The sequence below is a fragment of the Artibeus jamaicensis genome, unplaced genomic scaffold, assembly GCF_021234435.1.
Source record: "Artibeus jamaicensis isolate MK-2021 breed Jamaican fruit bat unplaced genomic scaffold, CSHL_Jam_final scaffold_474, whole genome shotgun sequence".
Taxonomy (NCBI): domain Eukaryota; kingdom Metazoa; phylum Chordata; class Mammalia; order Chiroptera; family Phyllostomidae; genus Artibeus; species Artibeus jamaicensis.
This window is the reverse complement of record NW_026522046.1, coordinates 49549239-49562173: the sequence shown is the minus strand read 5'-3', so window position 1 is coordinate 49562173 and position 12935 is coordinate 49549239. Positions and strand designations below refer to the sequence as shown.

Sequence of the window (12935 nt, the reverse complement as noted above, 5' to 3'; positions counted from 1 at the left end):
GGTGTCAGTGGGGTGAGTGTGTCTGCTGCTCAAGACAAGATCCTGAGTGTGTCTGTCAGCGAGTGTGCAGGGGCACTTATATACCCTGTGCAGAGCGTGCGGTCAAACACGTGCCTCCTTCACTGCGTCTTTTGGGGCCATCTCAGCTGATGCAATCCCAGCATCTGAGGGTGACGTCTCCATTCTCATTAAAGTGTCTCTGCTCACACCGGTGCCCTTAAACGTATCGCATCTCTTTTATGAGAAGAATTTGCTTCATCTTCAAAGCCTGGACATACCAGGCTGCTGGTGTTCCTCCTGGCTGAGCGCATTGCGTAACACGCTGGCACATTCGAGAGCTGAGTTTTAAAACTGAGTATTGCCTCACCTGTGGGTTTCCTTGTGTTGTTGTGCCGCACTGAGGGGTAAATGAAACGCCGCCCAAATCCAGGTGAGAATGAATCCCGTGCTTTCAAATGCACCGACACTTCTGGGTGTGGCTGCTTTTCACAGCCCAGACCCGGGAGAGGCTGAAGACCCCCACCCGCCGCCCCCTGTGAACACGCAGACAGAACTTCGGGAGGAAATGTGGAAACACAACCGTCCTTTTCTGTTATTCAGTAACATTGTCAATCACCAACAATATCCTCTTTTTGATTTTACATACTAGTTTGGAAAATAAAAAGTATTCGGACCAATATCATGGGGTGATCAAGTTCAGATCTGAAAGGCAGGTTACAGTGATCAAGCATCTATTTTAAAGCAGCCTACAAACTGTTCCAAACCCTGTTCCCACATCCTCAGTCCTGGCTGGCACATGCCCTGTTCACCACGTGCGCCACCAAAAGTGCAGAGCACACTGCTCCCCGTGGTCCCGAGGGCCCAGTCCTGCCCCCCCCCACCCAGGACCCGGAGACCAGCCCTGGAATTCAGTCTGTTCCCACGTGTCCCTGGGCCCCTCCTGCCCTCACAGGCTGGGGACAAGGGCTGGCAAAGAACCAGCTGCACTTTCTCTGGGCCTTGAGGGCTTCTCTGTCACCCCTGCGGACACATGGTCACATATGCCTCCCCTCCCACCGCAGTCCTGCCACCTCCGCGTCCTCTTCCCCTGTTGTGTGCTCATTTGCTGCTTTCCAAAAATAGTGAACTAGTCTACTCAAATATTAAATGTTCACCTGGATCTTCGATGTCGAAGTACATGTCATCTCCCGGGGCGGGCTCACCTGGGCGCCCGGACCTCCGGGGCCGCGCTCTCCCGAGAGAGCAAAGCGCCATCCAGGCCGTGAGGCTGTGATGCAGGACCTGCCCTGCACTGGGCAGAGGCCCCCAGAGCAGTGATTTCCCATCGCGATGGTCCGGTCTCTCTGCGGCACCGCGGGAGGGCGAACGCCTTATCCAAGGAGCTCTGGCCGCTGTTCTCCTTCCTGGAGCCTTCCCTGTGCTCAGGGAGACAGCCTGTCCGCCATTAAAACACACGACAGTTTTCATCGGGATCCAGCAGATTAAGAAGAATACAGGGGTGGGCAAAAGTAGGTCGACAGTAATAACCATCAGGAATGTAGCAACTCATAACTAATGATTCCAGAATGAACCGTGTTCTGCATACTCGCAACTGAAGACCTGCTCTTGCTCTGGTGGTTAGTTATCGGGTGGACTCCAGTTCTTGTCGGGCCCGGGCATCTCGGAGCTGACCCACAGCAGTGCGTGGACACCCCCAGGGTCCGCCTCTCACCCTCCCCCCCCACCTGACAGAGCAAATCTGTCCTTAGGTTTAGTGAACAAGTCTCAGTGTTTGAAATCCTTCCTAATGTTTTATGGCACTTGAACTCCACATTGTTTAGTAGTCTGTTTTTTGCTGGTCCTGCTAAGCTAGAAATTAATAGATTAAAGATTATAAATAACCACGAGCACTGCTCTGCAAAGCCAGGGGATGAACACAAGGGCAGGAGGATCCTTGGTGCTCGGCACTGATGTCCCCATGGTGTGGGGACAGACCCACAACCAAACTGCAGCCCTGTCTGTCCAGGAGGAATCCGGGTGGGATACACAGTGAATGGGGCCACAATGTCATTAAACAAATAGACGACTAAAGCCACGGTGCCACTTAAACGAAGGGTAATTTGTTGCAAAGGGAAAAGAAAATGTGCCCGTGGTGACCGTACACAGTGAGGGATCTGGAGACGCAGCACCGAGCAGACGTGAGACCACGGGTGGTCTGGAGACCCACGATGCTCAAGCTGTTTGATCCGGGCTCCACCCCGCTCACCTTGCTTCTTGCAGATTCTGGATAATTTGACTAATTGTCTCAGAGCCTCAGACCAGGGGCTCCCAGGATGGCATTTCAGTGCAAACTGGAGAATCTGCCTTCTGCACGGGGCTGCGGAGCAGACTCACACCCACCCTCACACTGAAGGCAGAGGTCTGCCTGGTGCCAAGCACCCAACAACCAACATCTGACTTTCAGCCACAACAAGAATGGAAACTTTCATGTTATTTTATGAAAAGCCAAAAGGCAAGAAAAAACACTCAGCAATAAATCACCAGAGCCAGACTCATGTGTAACAGGACATTGGAATTAACAGGCTGAGAGCTTAAAACAATCTGTGGATAGATTCTATTAGGGCGTTTATTCAAGTAAATGTTAACTTATATTTGTGATTTTATCCACTTATGTTTTTATTGTTGCTCAATTACATTTGTCCCCATTTTCTCCCCATTACGCTCCCCTTCCTTACCCACTATTCATCCCCCAGTTCCCAACTCAGTCCTGCCCCCCACACCTGTTGTCTTTGTCCCTGGGTCCTTCATACATGTTCCTTCAGGACCCTTCCCCTTCTTTGCCCCAGTCTTCTCTCCCACCTCCCCTGTGGTTACTGTCATTTGTTCTTAATTTCAATGTCTCTGGTTATATTGTGTTTGCTTGTTTGTTTTGTTGATTAGGTTCCTGTAAAAGGTGAGATCATGTGGTATTTGTCTTTTACCACCTGGCTTCTTTCACTTAGCATGGTGCTCTCCAGTTCCACCCATACTCTCACAAAGGGTAGAAGCTCCTTCTTTCTTTCTGCTGCATAGAATTCCATTGTGTAAATGGACCATTGTTTTTTTTTTATCCACTCATTTACTGTTGGGCACTTACGTTGCTTCCAGCACTTGCGTATTATAAATTGTGCTGCTATGAACATTGGGTGCATAGAATCTTTAGAATAGATGTTTCAGTTTTCCTAGGGTATAATCTCAGAAGTAGAATTGCTGGGTCAAATGGCCGTTCCATTTATACTTTTCTGAGGAAACTCCACACTGTTTTCCACAGTGGCTGCACCAGTCTTCATTCCCACCAACACTGCACCTGGCTTCCCTTTTCTCCACAGCCCCTCCAACCCTTGTTGTTTGTTGATTTGTTCACGATGGCCATTCTCATTGTGCTTTTAATCAGCATCTCTCTGATGGCCAGTGATGCTGAGCATCCTGTCACATCTCTCTGAGCTCTGTGTGTCCTCCTTGGAGAAGTGTCTTTTCAGGTCCTTTGTCCATTTTTTCATTGGATTGTTTGTCTTCCTGGTATGGAGTCCTGTGAGTTCTTCATATATTTTGCAGATCAAACCCTTGTCTGAGGTATCATTGAGAAATGTATTTTCCCATGCAGTTGGTTCTTTTTTCATTTTGTTGGTGCTTTCTTTATCCATGCAGAAGCTTTCTAATTTGATGAGACCCCATGTGTTTATTCTCTCATTTATGTGCCTTGCTCTAGGGGACACATCAGTGAGGATGCTGCTGCCTGTGGTACCTGAGATTTTCCTGCCCATGTTCTCCTCTAGGACTTTGATGGTGTCGTGATTTATATTTAAGTCTTTCGTCCATCCTGAGTTTATTTTTGTGTGTGGTGTGTGTTGGCGTGGTTTCCCAATGGGGAGCTTTTCTTTCAACCTCACCTGAAACTCGCTTGGTCCTGATGTGTTGCCTATTTCATACATCGCTACCTTCAATTTGTTCACAAGTTCTGGGGAGTTTTACACGTGTCTTAATTTTGTGCAAGCCTGAGTGAGAAATGCTGGCCTGTAGTTCTCCCTGCTGATGACATTATGTTTTTCTTTTGAGAGATTGCAAAAAATAAAAAATTGTAGGTGTTGCTATTATTCTCTGGAATAGAAAGAATTCACCAGTGAAACCATCTGACCTTAAAAGGATTTTTGAGATCTCTATTGTGGATTCATTTCTACGTGAGATACACAATGATGGATGCAGACTTTTTTCTTCTCAGGTCACTCTTCATAAATTTAAAATAACAATAAATAGTTGAGATCAAGAAAATGGTTTTTGCTTTTATTTCAGATTTTTTTCTAACATATTTTGAACATGCCCAAATGAGGAAGACTAAACAGTCCAGCCGATGGCACACACCCATTTCCCAGAAGTTACAGTGCTTCATATTTCAGTGTTTAACATTTTTATATAATTCTTGTACTTTATTTTCTCAAGGGTTCTAAAATACTTCACATGCAACTTGAAGTTCCTCCCTATTGCTTTGCTTTGAAATTACCAAAGTGATTTCCAAGGAATGATAGATGAAAATGTTAAACTGAAGTTTGATTATCATTACAGAGCCATTTCAACTTTAGACATAAAACCCCACATTTGGGTCAAGAAGAAAGGAGAGATGAGGAGGAGGAAGAGGAGGGAGAGGTGCTGGAGAAGAAGAGGAAGAGGAGGAGGAGGAGGAAGGCGTAAGAGAAGGCAGGAAGTAAGAAGAGGTAGAAATGCACACAGCATCTAATTTATTGATAAACATCGACAACACAAGAAGAAACCAGCGGGGAGTGGACGATCGTGTTGACGCAGCCCAGGGATTGGTCGTGAGGAACGGGACTGAGGCTCAGAACAGGCCGCCCCCAGCAGAGAAGTTCACTGTCAGACATCAGATCTGGAGAGACGCAGCCCGGCTGGAACATGACGATCCTCCCTCCTGCTCAGAGGTGGACCCCGAGGACCAGGGCTGAGCAGTCGCCAGCATCCAGGTCCCCGAGCCTCCCTGCCCTCGTTGTGGGAGCCGGGATGTCAGACCTCAGTGCAGAGATGCAGGCAGGAGGTGCAGGCTACAGGTGGGGGCTGGGCTTCTGGGGGCAGCGGGCTGGCAGAAGTGAGTGGGCTGCTCACTCAGTAGAAGCCAGAAGACCAGTACCTTCCATAGCAGCAGGGGCGCCAGCAGCCACATCCATAGCCTCTGTAGCCACAGCCGTAGCCCAGGCCACCAAAGCCACCATAGCCATAGCCCAGGCCACCAAAGCCTCCATAGCCGTAGCCCAGGCCTCCATAGTAGCTGCCGTAGTAGCTCATGGTGTCAGTGGGGTGAGTGTGTCTGCTGCTCAAGACAAGACCCTGAGTGTGTCTGTCAGCGAGTGTGCAGGGGCACTTATATACCCTGTGCAGAGCGTGCGGTTGAACACGTGCCTCCTTCACTGCGTCTTTTGGGGCCATCTCAGCTGATGCAATCCCAGCATCTGAGGGTGACGTCTTCATTCTCATTAAAGTGTCTCTGCTCACACCGGTGCCCTTAAACGTATCGCATCTCTTTTATGAGAAGAAATTGCTGCATCTTCAAAGCCTGGACTTACCAGGCTGCTGGTGTTCCTCCTGGCGGAGCGCATTGCGTAACACGCTGGCACATTCGAGAGCTGAGTTTTAAAACTGAGTATTGCCTCACCTGTGCGTTTCCTTGTGTTGTTGTGCCGCACTGAGGGGTAAATGAACAGGGGCTCAGCAGGTGCACCCGTAGCCTCTGTAGCCACAGCCGTAGCCCAGGCCACCAAAGCTGCCACAGCCGTAGGCCAGGGCTCCACAGTAGCTTCCGTAGTAGCTCACGGTGTCAGGGAGGTGACTGAAGTCCAGTGCCATGTGTCAGTTTTGCGAGTGTGACAGCACAGAGACATCTCAGTGCACGGGTGGGGGGTGGAGAGCCCCACCTCTGAGTGCCACCCGAGAGGACAAACTCCTTGAGCGTTGTGTCAATCACCTGATCTCCTGACTGGGTCGGCGTCTCCCTCTGGTTCGTGTGACTCGTTATTGAAGGGGCACGTGCCGTGTTTCTCTGTTTTATGTAAATTCCTAGAAAGGTATTTACTGTCGATAAGATGCTACCGTGTTTTTATGATCGGCACACTTGTTTGCGTTTCTGAGTGTCAAACTCTGTAAATAGTTCATCTCTAGAGCCTCAGAGAGTCTCCCAGCTGCATCGCGTGGGCTGCCTCTGCCCCTGACCCTGCCCTCCCTCAGCGGCCTGTGGCTGTTCACGCTTTCTAAGCCAAGGGTGCTGTGCTTCTCCTCCCCAGAATCCACACACACTGAAGCCCAGGTCTTCCCCGAAGTACCGGTCCTGTGTGAGACCGCAGCCGGCTGTGCCATACCCTGTAATACAACCTGCTCTTCCTGTCAGCTGAGAGCCCCCTTGGCGACATTTAACTTTTTAGAGGGCCACAGGCTGAAGTCAGAGCAGTTTCCCAATCACCACGTGTCACGTGGGAGAAGCCTGCTGGGCAGATGCCGTGGAAGGTGGTATCAGAAGAGTTTCCGCGCGTCCGTGTAAATGTTCCCTGCAGTACTGTTACAGTCCTGCTCAGTTACCGGCTCAAGGTCAGGCAGCTGGCTGGTGGCCGAGATGAGCTGAAAACTGCTCCTTTTGGCTCAAGAATCACTGCTCCCGAGCACAGGGCGTGGCGCGCTGGGAACCCCGCCCCCACCAAGGCCTTCGGAGGCAGCGTGGCTTCCAAAGAAAGTCCTTAACACTCACAGGAGAAACACAAACTATGAAAAACACAGTTCTTTTTAAAAAGAAATTAAGATTAATGCTTTAAACATTCCTTTTCAGGTCTACTTTGGTTGGCTCAAGAAAGCAAGGACTGCTGCTCAGAGTGTCGCCTGTCTGGATGCCGCAGGAACGCCGTCCATCGTGGGTGACGGTCCGTGTCACTGTCACCTAGAAATTCCCGGGGGACTCGCCAGCCGGCACGACTTTCCAAGTGGTTGCTCCACCCACAGACAGTCACCTAAGGATTCGTTGAGGAAACTAGAATGAAAATGATTGTAATCCCAAAAAGCTGTTATAAATGTTGCAGAAGAACATGAAGTTCTTTGAAAAGAATACGATATTCTTTACCAAGTAAAAATATCCTTCACTAATGTTTTACGTAGGAGAATTCAGTGAAAGCCTCCAGCAACACATGCACGATTAAAACTTACGGCCATTAAAATAGTGTCTTTCTTACACAATCAGTTCTGTAACTTTGATCTTTAGACTAATGACGGTTACAAAACAGGGGCCCGATTCTTCAAAGTCACCTCCCATCGATTTCACATGCGCACTCGTAGCAATTCCTGCCTGATGGTCACCACTGTCCCTGATGACCACAGTCGGCCGGCTAGCCCACTCCCGCGTCCAGTTTCCGGGTGAGTCCCCCCGGAAGCTGTGGGGTGAGCGCGTGTGTCCTGGGCCAGCTGCCTCCAGCTGTTGTTTGCAGGGAGATTGGTGCAGACCACTCGGCCGGACGCACACACTGTGCCCAGCACAGTCGAATCCTCCCTTCTTTTCTTTGTAATTTTTTACAGTATGTTGACTGACCTCTGTGTACCCTCCTTGGGGAAGTACCTGTTCAGACCCTTAGTCCATTTTTTAATTGGATTGTTTTTCTTCCCGGAGTGGAGTCGTGTGAGTTATTTTTGTATTTTGGAGATCAAACCCTTATCCGAGGTTTCATCAGCAAATATGTTTTCCCATACGGTTGGTTTCTTTTCCATTTTGTTGATGCTTTCTTTATCCATGCAGAAACTTTTTTAATTTGATGAGATCCCATTTGTTTATTCTTTCCTTTATATCCCTTGACCTAGGGGACATATAGTGAAAATATTTCTGCTGTGTTTTCCTCTAGGACTTCTATGCAGCGCCCGGAGACCCGTGAAAAAATACTCAGCATCCCTGGCCATGAGAGAGATGCAAACGAAAACCACAATGAGACACCACCTCACACCAGTCAGAAAGGCCATCACGACCAAATCCACAAACAAGCGCTGGTGAGGCTGTGGAGCAAGGGGACCCTCGTGCACTGCTGGTGGGAATGCAGACTGGGGCAGCCGCCGTGGGAAGCAGTGTGGCGTTTCCTCAAAAAACCGAAGCTGAAACTATCTTTTATAGGTACATTTAATGTACAAACTGACAGTAACGGGGCGGGTGCAGAGGAGGGTGGTAATGGGGAAAGAAGGGGAAGGGACAAGCAAAGGAACATGAACAGAGGACTCGTGGGCGTGGACAATGGGAGGGCTTGTCTGTGGGAGTGGGGGGAAGGGTAGGGGTGAGCAATGGGGAAACAGCGGGACTACTATATCTGAGCACCAATAAAAAGTATATCTTAATAAACGATGTTTATTGATTTTAGAGAGGGGAAGGGAGTGAGAAACACCAATTGTTTGTCTCCCACATGCAGTCTGACCAGGGGTTGAACCCGTAACCTAGGAATGTTCCCCGACCCGGAATCGAGCCCCCTGTCTGTTGGTGTCTGGGGGGTTGCTCCAACCAATGGAGCCCCCCGGCCAGGGCGAAATGCTCTCTGCTCGTGCTTCTGTTTAATGCTGACTTCAGGCAGGGAGCGTTCGCTGGCTGGCGACCCACGGTCTGGGGAGATGCCCCTGCGGGGAGACCCCCGCACCCAGTACCGAAACCTCCCTCACAGGCGGACGCAGAGAGTTGCAGCTGTGCCTCCCTCCGTCTGGGCTGCAAGGCCGTCTGGGTCACGGGGAGCTTTGTCCGTCTCTCTGCCTCTGGTGATTAGGACCCTCCAGCCCCCACGTGATGCCATGTCATTCTTGGGGGGCTGATGGGATAAGTGAGTGGTGGTGTCGGTCCGGGAGGCACCGTCACCAGGGTGACGCCGCGCACCCTGCTGGCTCCGGCCCACGCGGTTCACAGCACGATTCTTCCCAGGTGCCCAGCCCGGGCTGCCTAGTGACAGGGGCTGCCTTGCCATGTGGACTAATGCGCACTTACTTTGCAAACTCACGGCACTTCTGGTCTCGGTCGCTGGCACTTGTACTGCAGGTGGCCTGCTCTGCCTCCCGTCCACCAGTGTCACTGAGAGCTGCCCCAAGTTCTGGGAGTGGCCCGTGGAAGACACCCACTGTCACTGTGTGCTTTATTTTCATGATGACCTCGGGTTCTGGTGGCGTCTCGCAGAGATTTTTTTACCCCCTTTTCCCAAACGTTATGTGCTTCTGCTTTTGACCAGTGAGGTCTCTAGAATCCAGAGCTAAGGACGCAACCGTCATAATCGATATGTTAGTGGGGCGGAGGGCCTTTCGGAGGCTGCCATTCGCGTAAGACACATCATGAGAACTCCTGTCCTGACGTCGGAGAGGAAGCTCCTGGAAGAGGCGACAGAATTCCGTTCCTGCAGGATGTTGTCACCCTGATGTTAGTTCTGTGTTGCGTGGTCTTGTCTGAGTGAGCGGCGAAGCAACTGGAGGCAGGAGCGATGGGGGAACGGAGCGGGGGGGGCGATGCGGGCACTGCGTGACGCCCGCACGCAGAAACACGCTCACACGCGTGCCCCGGGCTGGCTGGGCCCTTTAAACAGAATCACACACGGACTCACAGACGTGCAATCAGTCCGATTATTGGAGGGAGCACTAACCAAGGCAGGGACGCTCCGAGGAGTCAACACCTGCAGTTGGCAAGTGTCTGTGTGGACACCCGAGGTGAGGACTTGCTGAGCCGCGCACTGAAATGCAGCGCAAAGCTCCGGGTTCCTGTAAAACGGGGCCAGCAACTTGGCTGACCCATCACCACAGTTGGTGAAGGCCGTCTGAGCCCCTCAGGTATGGTTGAGTCCAGAGAAGTGGCCGCAGTAGAACAGACCTGTTCACAGCACCGCTTCTGACAGCACTGGAGCGCAACCTGCCCGGAGCCAGAGCCCGGAGCCTGGAGCCCAGAGCCCGGAGCTCGGAGCCAGAACCGCTGTGTGACAGCTTGTGCAGTGAGTGCGAACAGCCTGGGGCTGTGGACAGTGGTCCCTCTGTGGACAGGGGACCAGACCAGAGCAGGTGCGGCTGGGCCGACGCGCTGCTGACCAAGTGCTGGAAGAACTGGACGTCCCCCGCCCCCCGCAGGCTGACTCCGGGTGACAGCCGTGCCACCATCGCCAGGTGTGGCCCAAATGCAAGCACGCGGACCCACTGCGGGTGGACACCCCGAAACCTGCACCGCTGGCAGGAAAGGGAAGCCCGGCTGCCGGGCAGAGACGCAACAGGAGAACACATCGCAAGTGCTGGGGGAGCGAGTTTAATGAAAATTTCCTCATCTCACATAGACAATCTGGAATGAGGGTTGTGCCAAAATATGGACCCCCAAGGAGCATCGTCGCCCAAATGCCCCCCCACACCCCTCGCCCACACCCAGTGGAGTTCAGGTGACTGTCCATCCAGTGCCGGGTACCGAAGTCTCAGGTGGCCCCAGGACCTGGGGCCGGCCCATGACTTCAGTAATCGAACCAGGTGCCGACAGTGGGGTGTGTCCAGGGAGGGTCAGCGAGGGGACGGGCAAGGCCACAGGCAAGGCCACTCAGTAGTAGCCAGAGGACCAGAACCTCCCATAGCAGCAGGGCCGGTAGCAGCTGTATCCGCACCCACCGTAGCCCCAGCCCAGGCCCCCAAGGCCGTAGCTGCAGCCCAGGCCTCGGTAGCAGCCGTAGCCACAGCCCAGGCCCCCATAGTAGTTGCCGTAGTAGTTGCCGTAGTAGCTCATGGTGCCAGGAGGTGAGGGTTCGGAGGAGAAGGCGAGTCTGTGTGCAGAATGGGCGGTGAGGCTGCAGCGGGACCTTTTATACACCCTGGGCCGTGGGCGTGGCCAACAAGCAGCCCGGCTCACGTTTGACAACTAATTTGTAGGAAAACTATGTCATAACCGTGTGGTCATCTAGAGAGGAGGCCCTCACACCCACTCACGCCAGCGTCACTGCTGCCTCTGAATTCTTGGAGGTGGACGTGGGCCTCAAGTAATAAGGCCAAATTTACTGCCGTGCTTGGGCTCTGCTGCCGAGCTCCCTGTCCTCGCATCCTTGGAAGCCACGCTCACTACTCGATCTCGCTGTGAAATAAGCCCACGTGCCTCAGCACATGCAGGACACAGACGGCAGAGTCCCCAGGCCGCCCCGGGGCGGGGGGCACACAGGGCCGCTGGTGCTTGCCAGCCACACGGTCCTGAGTTTTGTTTTGGGGGAGTCCGGATAAACACCGCCTTTTGTCTTGTTTTAGCTTTTTGGCAGAACCGATGTTGGGGTTTGCCGGCCAGTCGTGTTTTTAGAGTAATTCACAGCGCTGCGTTCCTCCTGGTTCAGAAGTTTTCACGCAGCTGTGTGCTGCTGGGTTCCACATGCACCCACATTTCGTGAGCATGAGAAGTCTAGAAGATGTTCGCCCGGGGAAAGTAGGTGTGTATTTGTGTGTGTGTGACATTTATGAGTGTCTTCAAAGGTAACACCTGTAGAGGAATTGTACATATTGACAGGTGTATTCTATACACCAATATCTAAGATGCACCCATCCTTTCTCTCACTCTCGGAAACCGATTTCCTTGACATTTCCTAGTGGCACCCAAGGGCCAGTGAAACACACATGGAGGGACACTTACCCAACACTGGGGAGACCGGGCGGAGCACCGGCAACACGACCGTGTGGAGGGTCCGTGGCATTTTCAGTGTGGATTAGCTGTCACCAACGTTGGAGGTGAAGGGCAGCGCCGTGTTCTCACCGAGTCCCACCCAGCAGTACAGCCTGAGCCGCTGCGCGCGGCTTCGCGTCTCGGTTCTTCACTGCCGTTCACGTTCCCCGATTACGGTTCTGTTGCTGCTGAAGTATTTCCACCTCCAGCCAGTTATTGCTGATGTTAAAAAGAATGATGGTGGTGTGAAGAGTGGTGTTTAAATATGACAAGAAAGCTCTGTTTACCCAGGAAAGGATCAGAGAGTCTTCATGAAATGAAATGATTAGAGACACAGTTTTTACGGGTAGAGATTTTTTTAGATATCTGATACAAAATCTGTAGATCATTTTTTGACCATCCCAATGGTGATCTTAATTTTACAAGATAAAGACATGGTTGTCTTATTAACTGACTCTATGAACAACACTTAGCCACAGAAAATGAACCATTCTCTGTTTCTGTGTTTCCCAAAAGGGCTGCTTCAGTCTGAGTGCACTGTTCAATGTCATCGTCAGTGTGAAAAAACACGCGTGGACTCTGCAAAGGAGCACTGAAATGAGGCAAGTCCGGTTTCCACGATTAGCGCATCTTCCGCAGAGGAGGTCAGCTCACCAGAGGCGGTGCAGCAGAACGCGAATCCTGCCGGAGGGCCCAGCGCGTGGTCCCACCCGGCGACACAGAACATCAGAGCAGCGACCAGGGAGAGTAACAAAGACTGCACGGGAGTGGACTGTAATAAAATAAACACTATACACTCAAAGACCCTTCTGTACCCGCTGCCACAGCCTCACAGAAAGTACTCGCGGATGACAGCTCATCCAAGTTCAACGTCGGTGTCAACCAACCAGCAGGGAGCGCCGGTCGCAGGGGCAAGAACTACAGGGAACAACGAGGAAGGGCCTGAGTGGGTGAAGTGACGTCTGTTTCATTATATGAGAAGATAACACGCAGAAATGATGATAATTCCTCCCAGTTTCAATTTATAAATGCAGTGGGCCCCTAATTGGCTCCAAAATTATCTCACCATTTATCTGAAAGAATGTATACTTTTCCACATTAGAGCTTCCCCAGTAGGTGTTAAAATATATAAAAGAAAACAGCACGGTACCTTTGCTGGAATTAACCGTTCGTGAGAAGGCGCTAAAAAGCTCAATTTATCTTTATCTGCATTCATCTCCCAGTGTTTTCTTTAGGAATTTTATGTCTATAAAGAAAGGCA

General features: G+C 51.5%; 2 protein-coding genes across 2 annotated transcripts; both read right to left on the bottom strand.

Annotated features, from left to right (window-relative positions):
- Positions 1–5130: 5130 nt before the first annotated feature.
- On the bottom strand, positions 5131–5310 carry LOC119061012 (keratin-associated protein 19-7-like). Its single transcript, XM_037161387.2, has one exon. It carries the CDS (start codon positions 5308–5310, stop codon positions 5131–5133), a length of 180 nt encoding a protein of 59 aa, XP_037017282.2.
- Positions 5311–10576: 5266 nt separating this feature from the next.
- Positions 10577–10759, bottom strand: LOC128626240 (keratin-associated protein 20-1-like). The gene has a single exon (XM_053657648.1). The coding sequence runs from the start codon at positions 10757–10759 to the stop codon at positions 10577–10579; it is 183 nt and encodes a 60-aa protein (XP_053513623.1).
- Positions 10760–12935: the final 2176 nt, after the last annotated feature.

Excerpts from the sequence above, each read along its gene's own strand:
- LOC119061012 (XM_037161387.2), bottom strand. The coding sequence starts at position 5,310 with ATGAGCTACTACGGCAGCTACTATGGAGGCCTGGGCTACGGCTATGGA.
- LOC128626240 (XM_053657648.1), bottom strand. The coding sequence starts at position 10,759 with ATGAGCTACTACGGCAACTACTACGGCAACTACTATGGGGGCCTGGGC.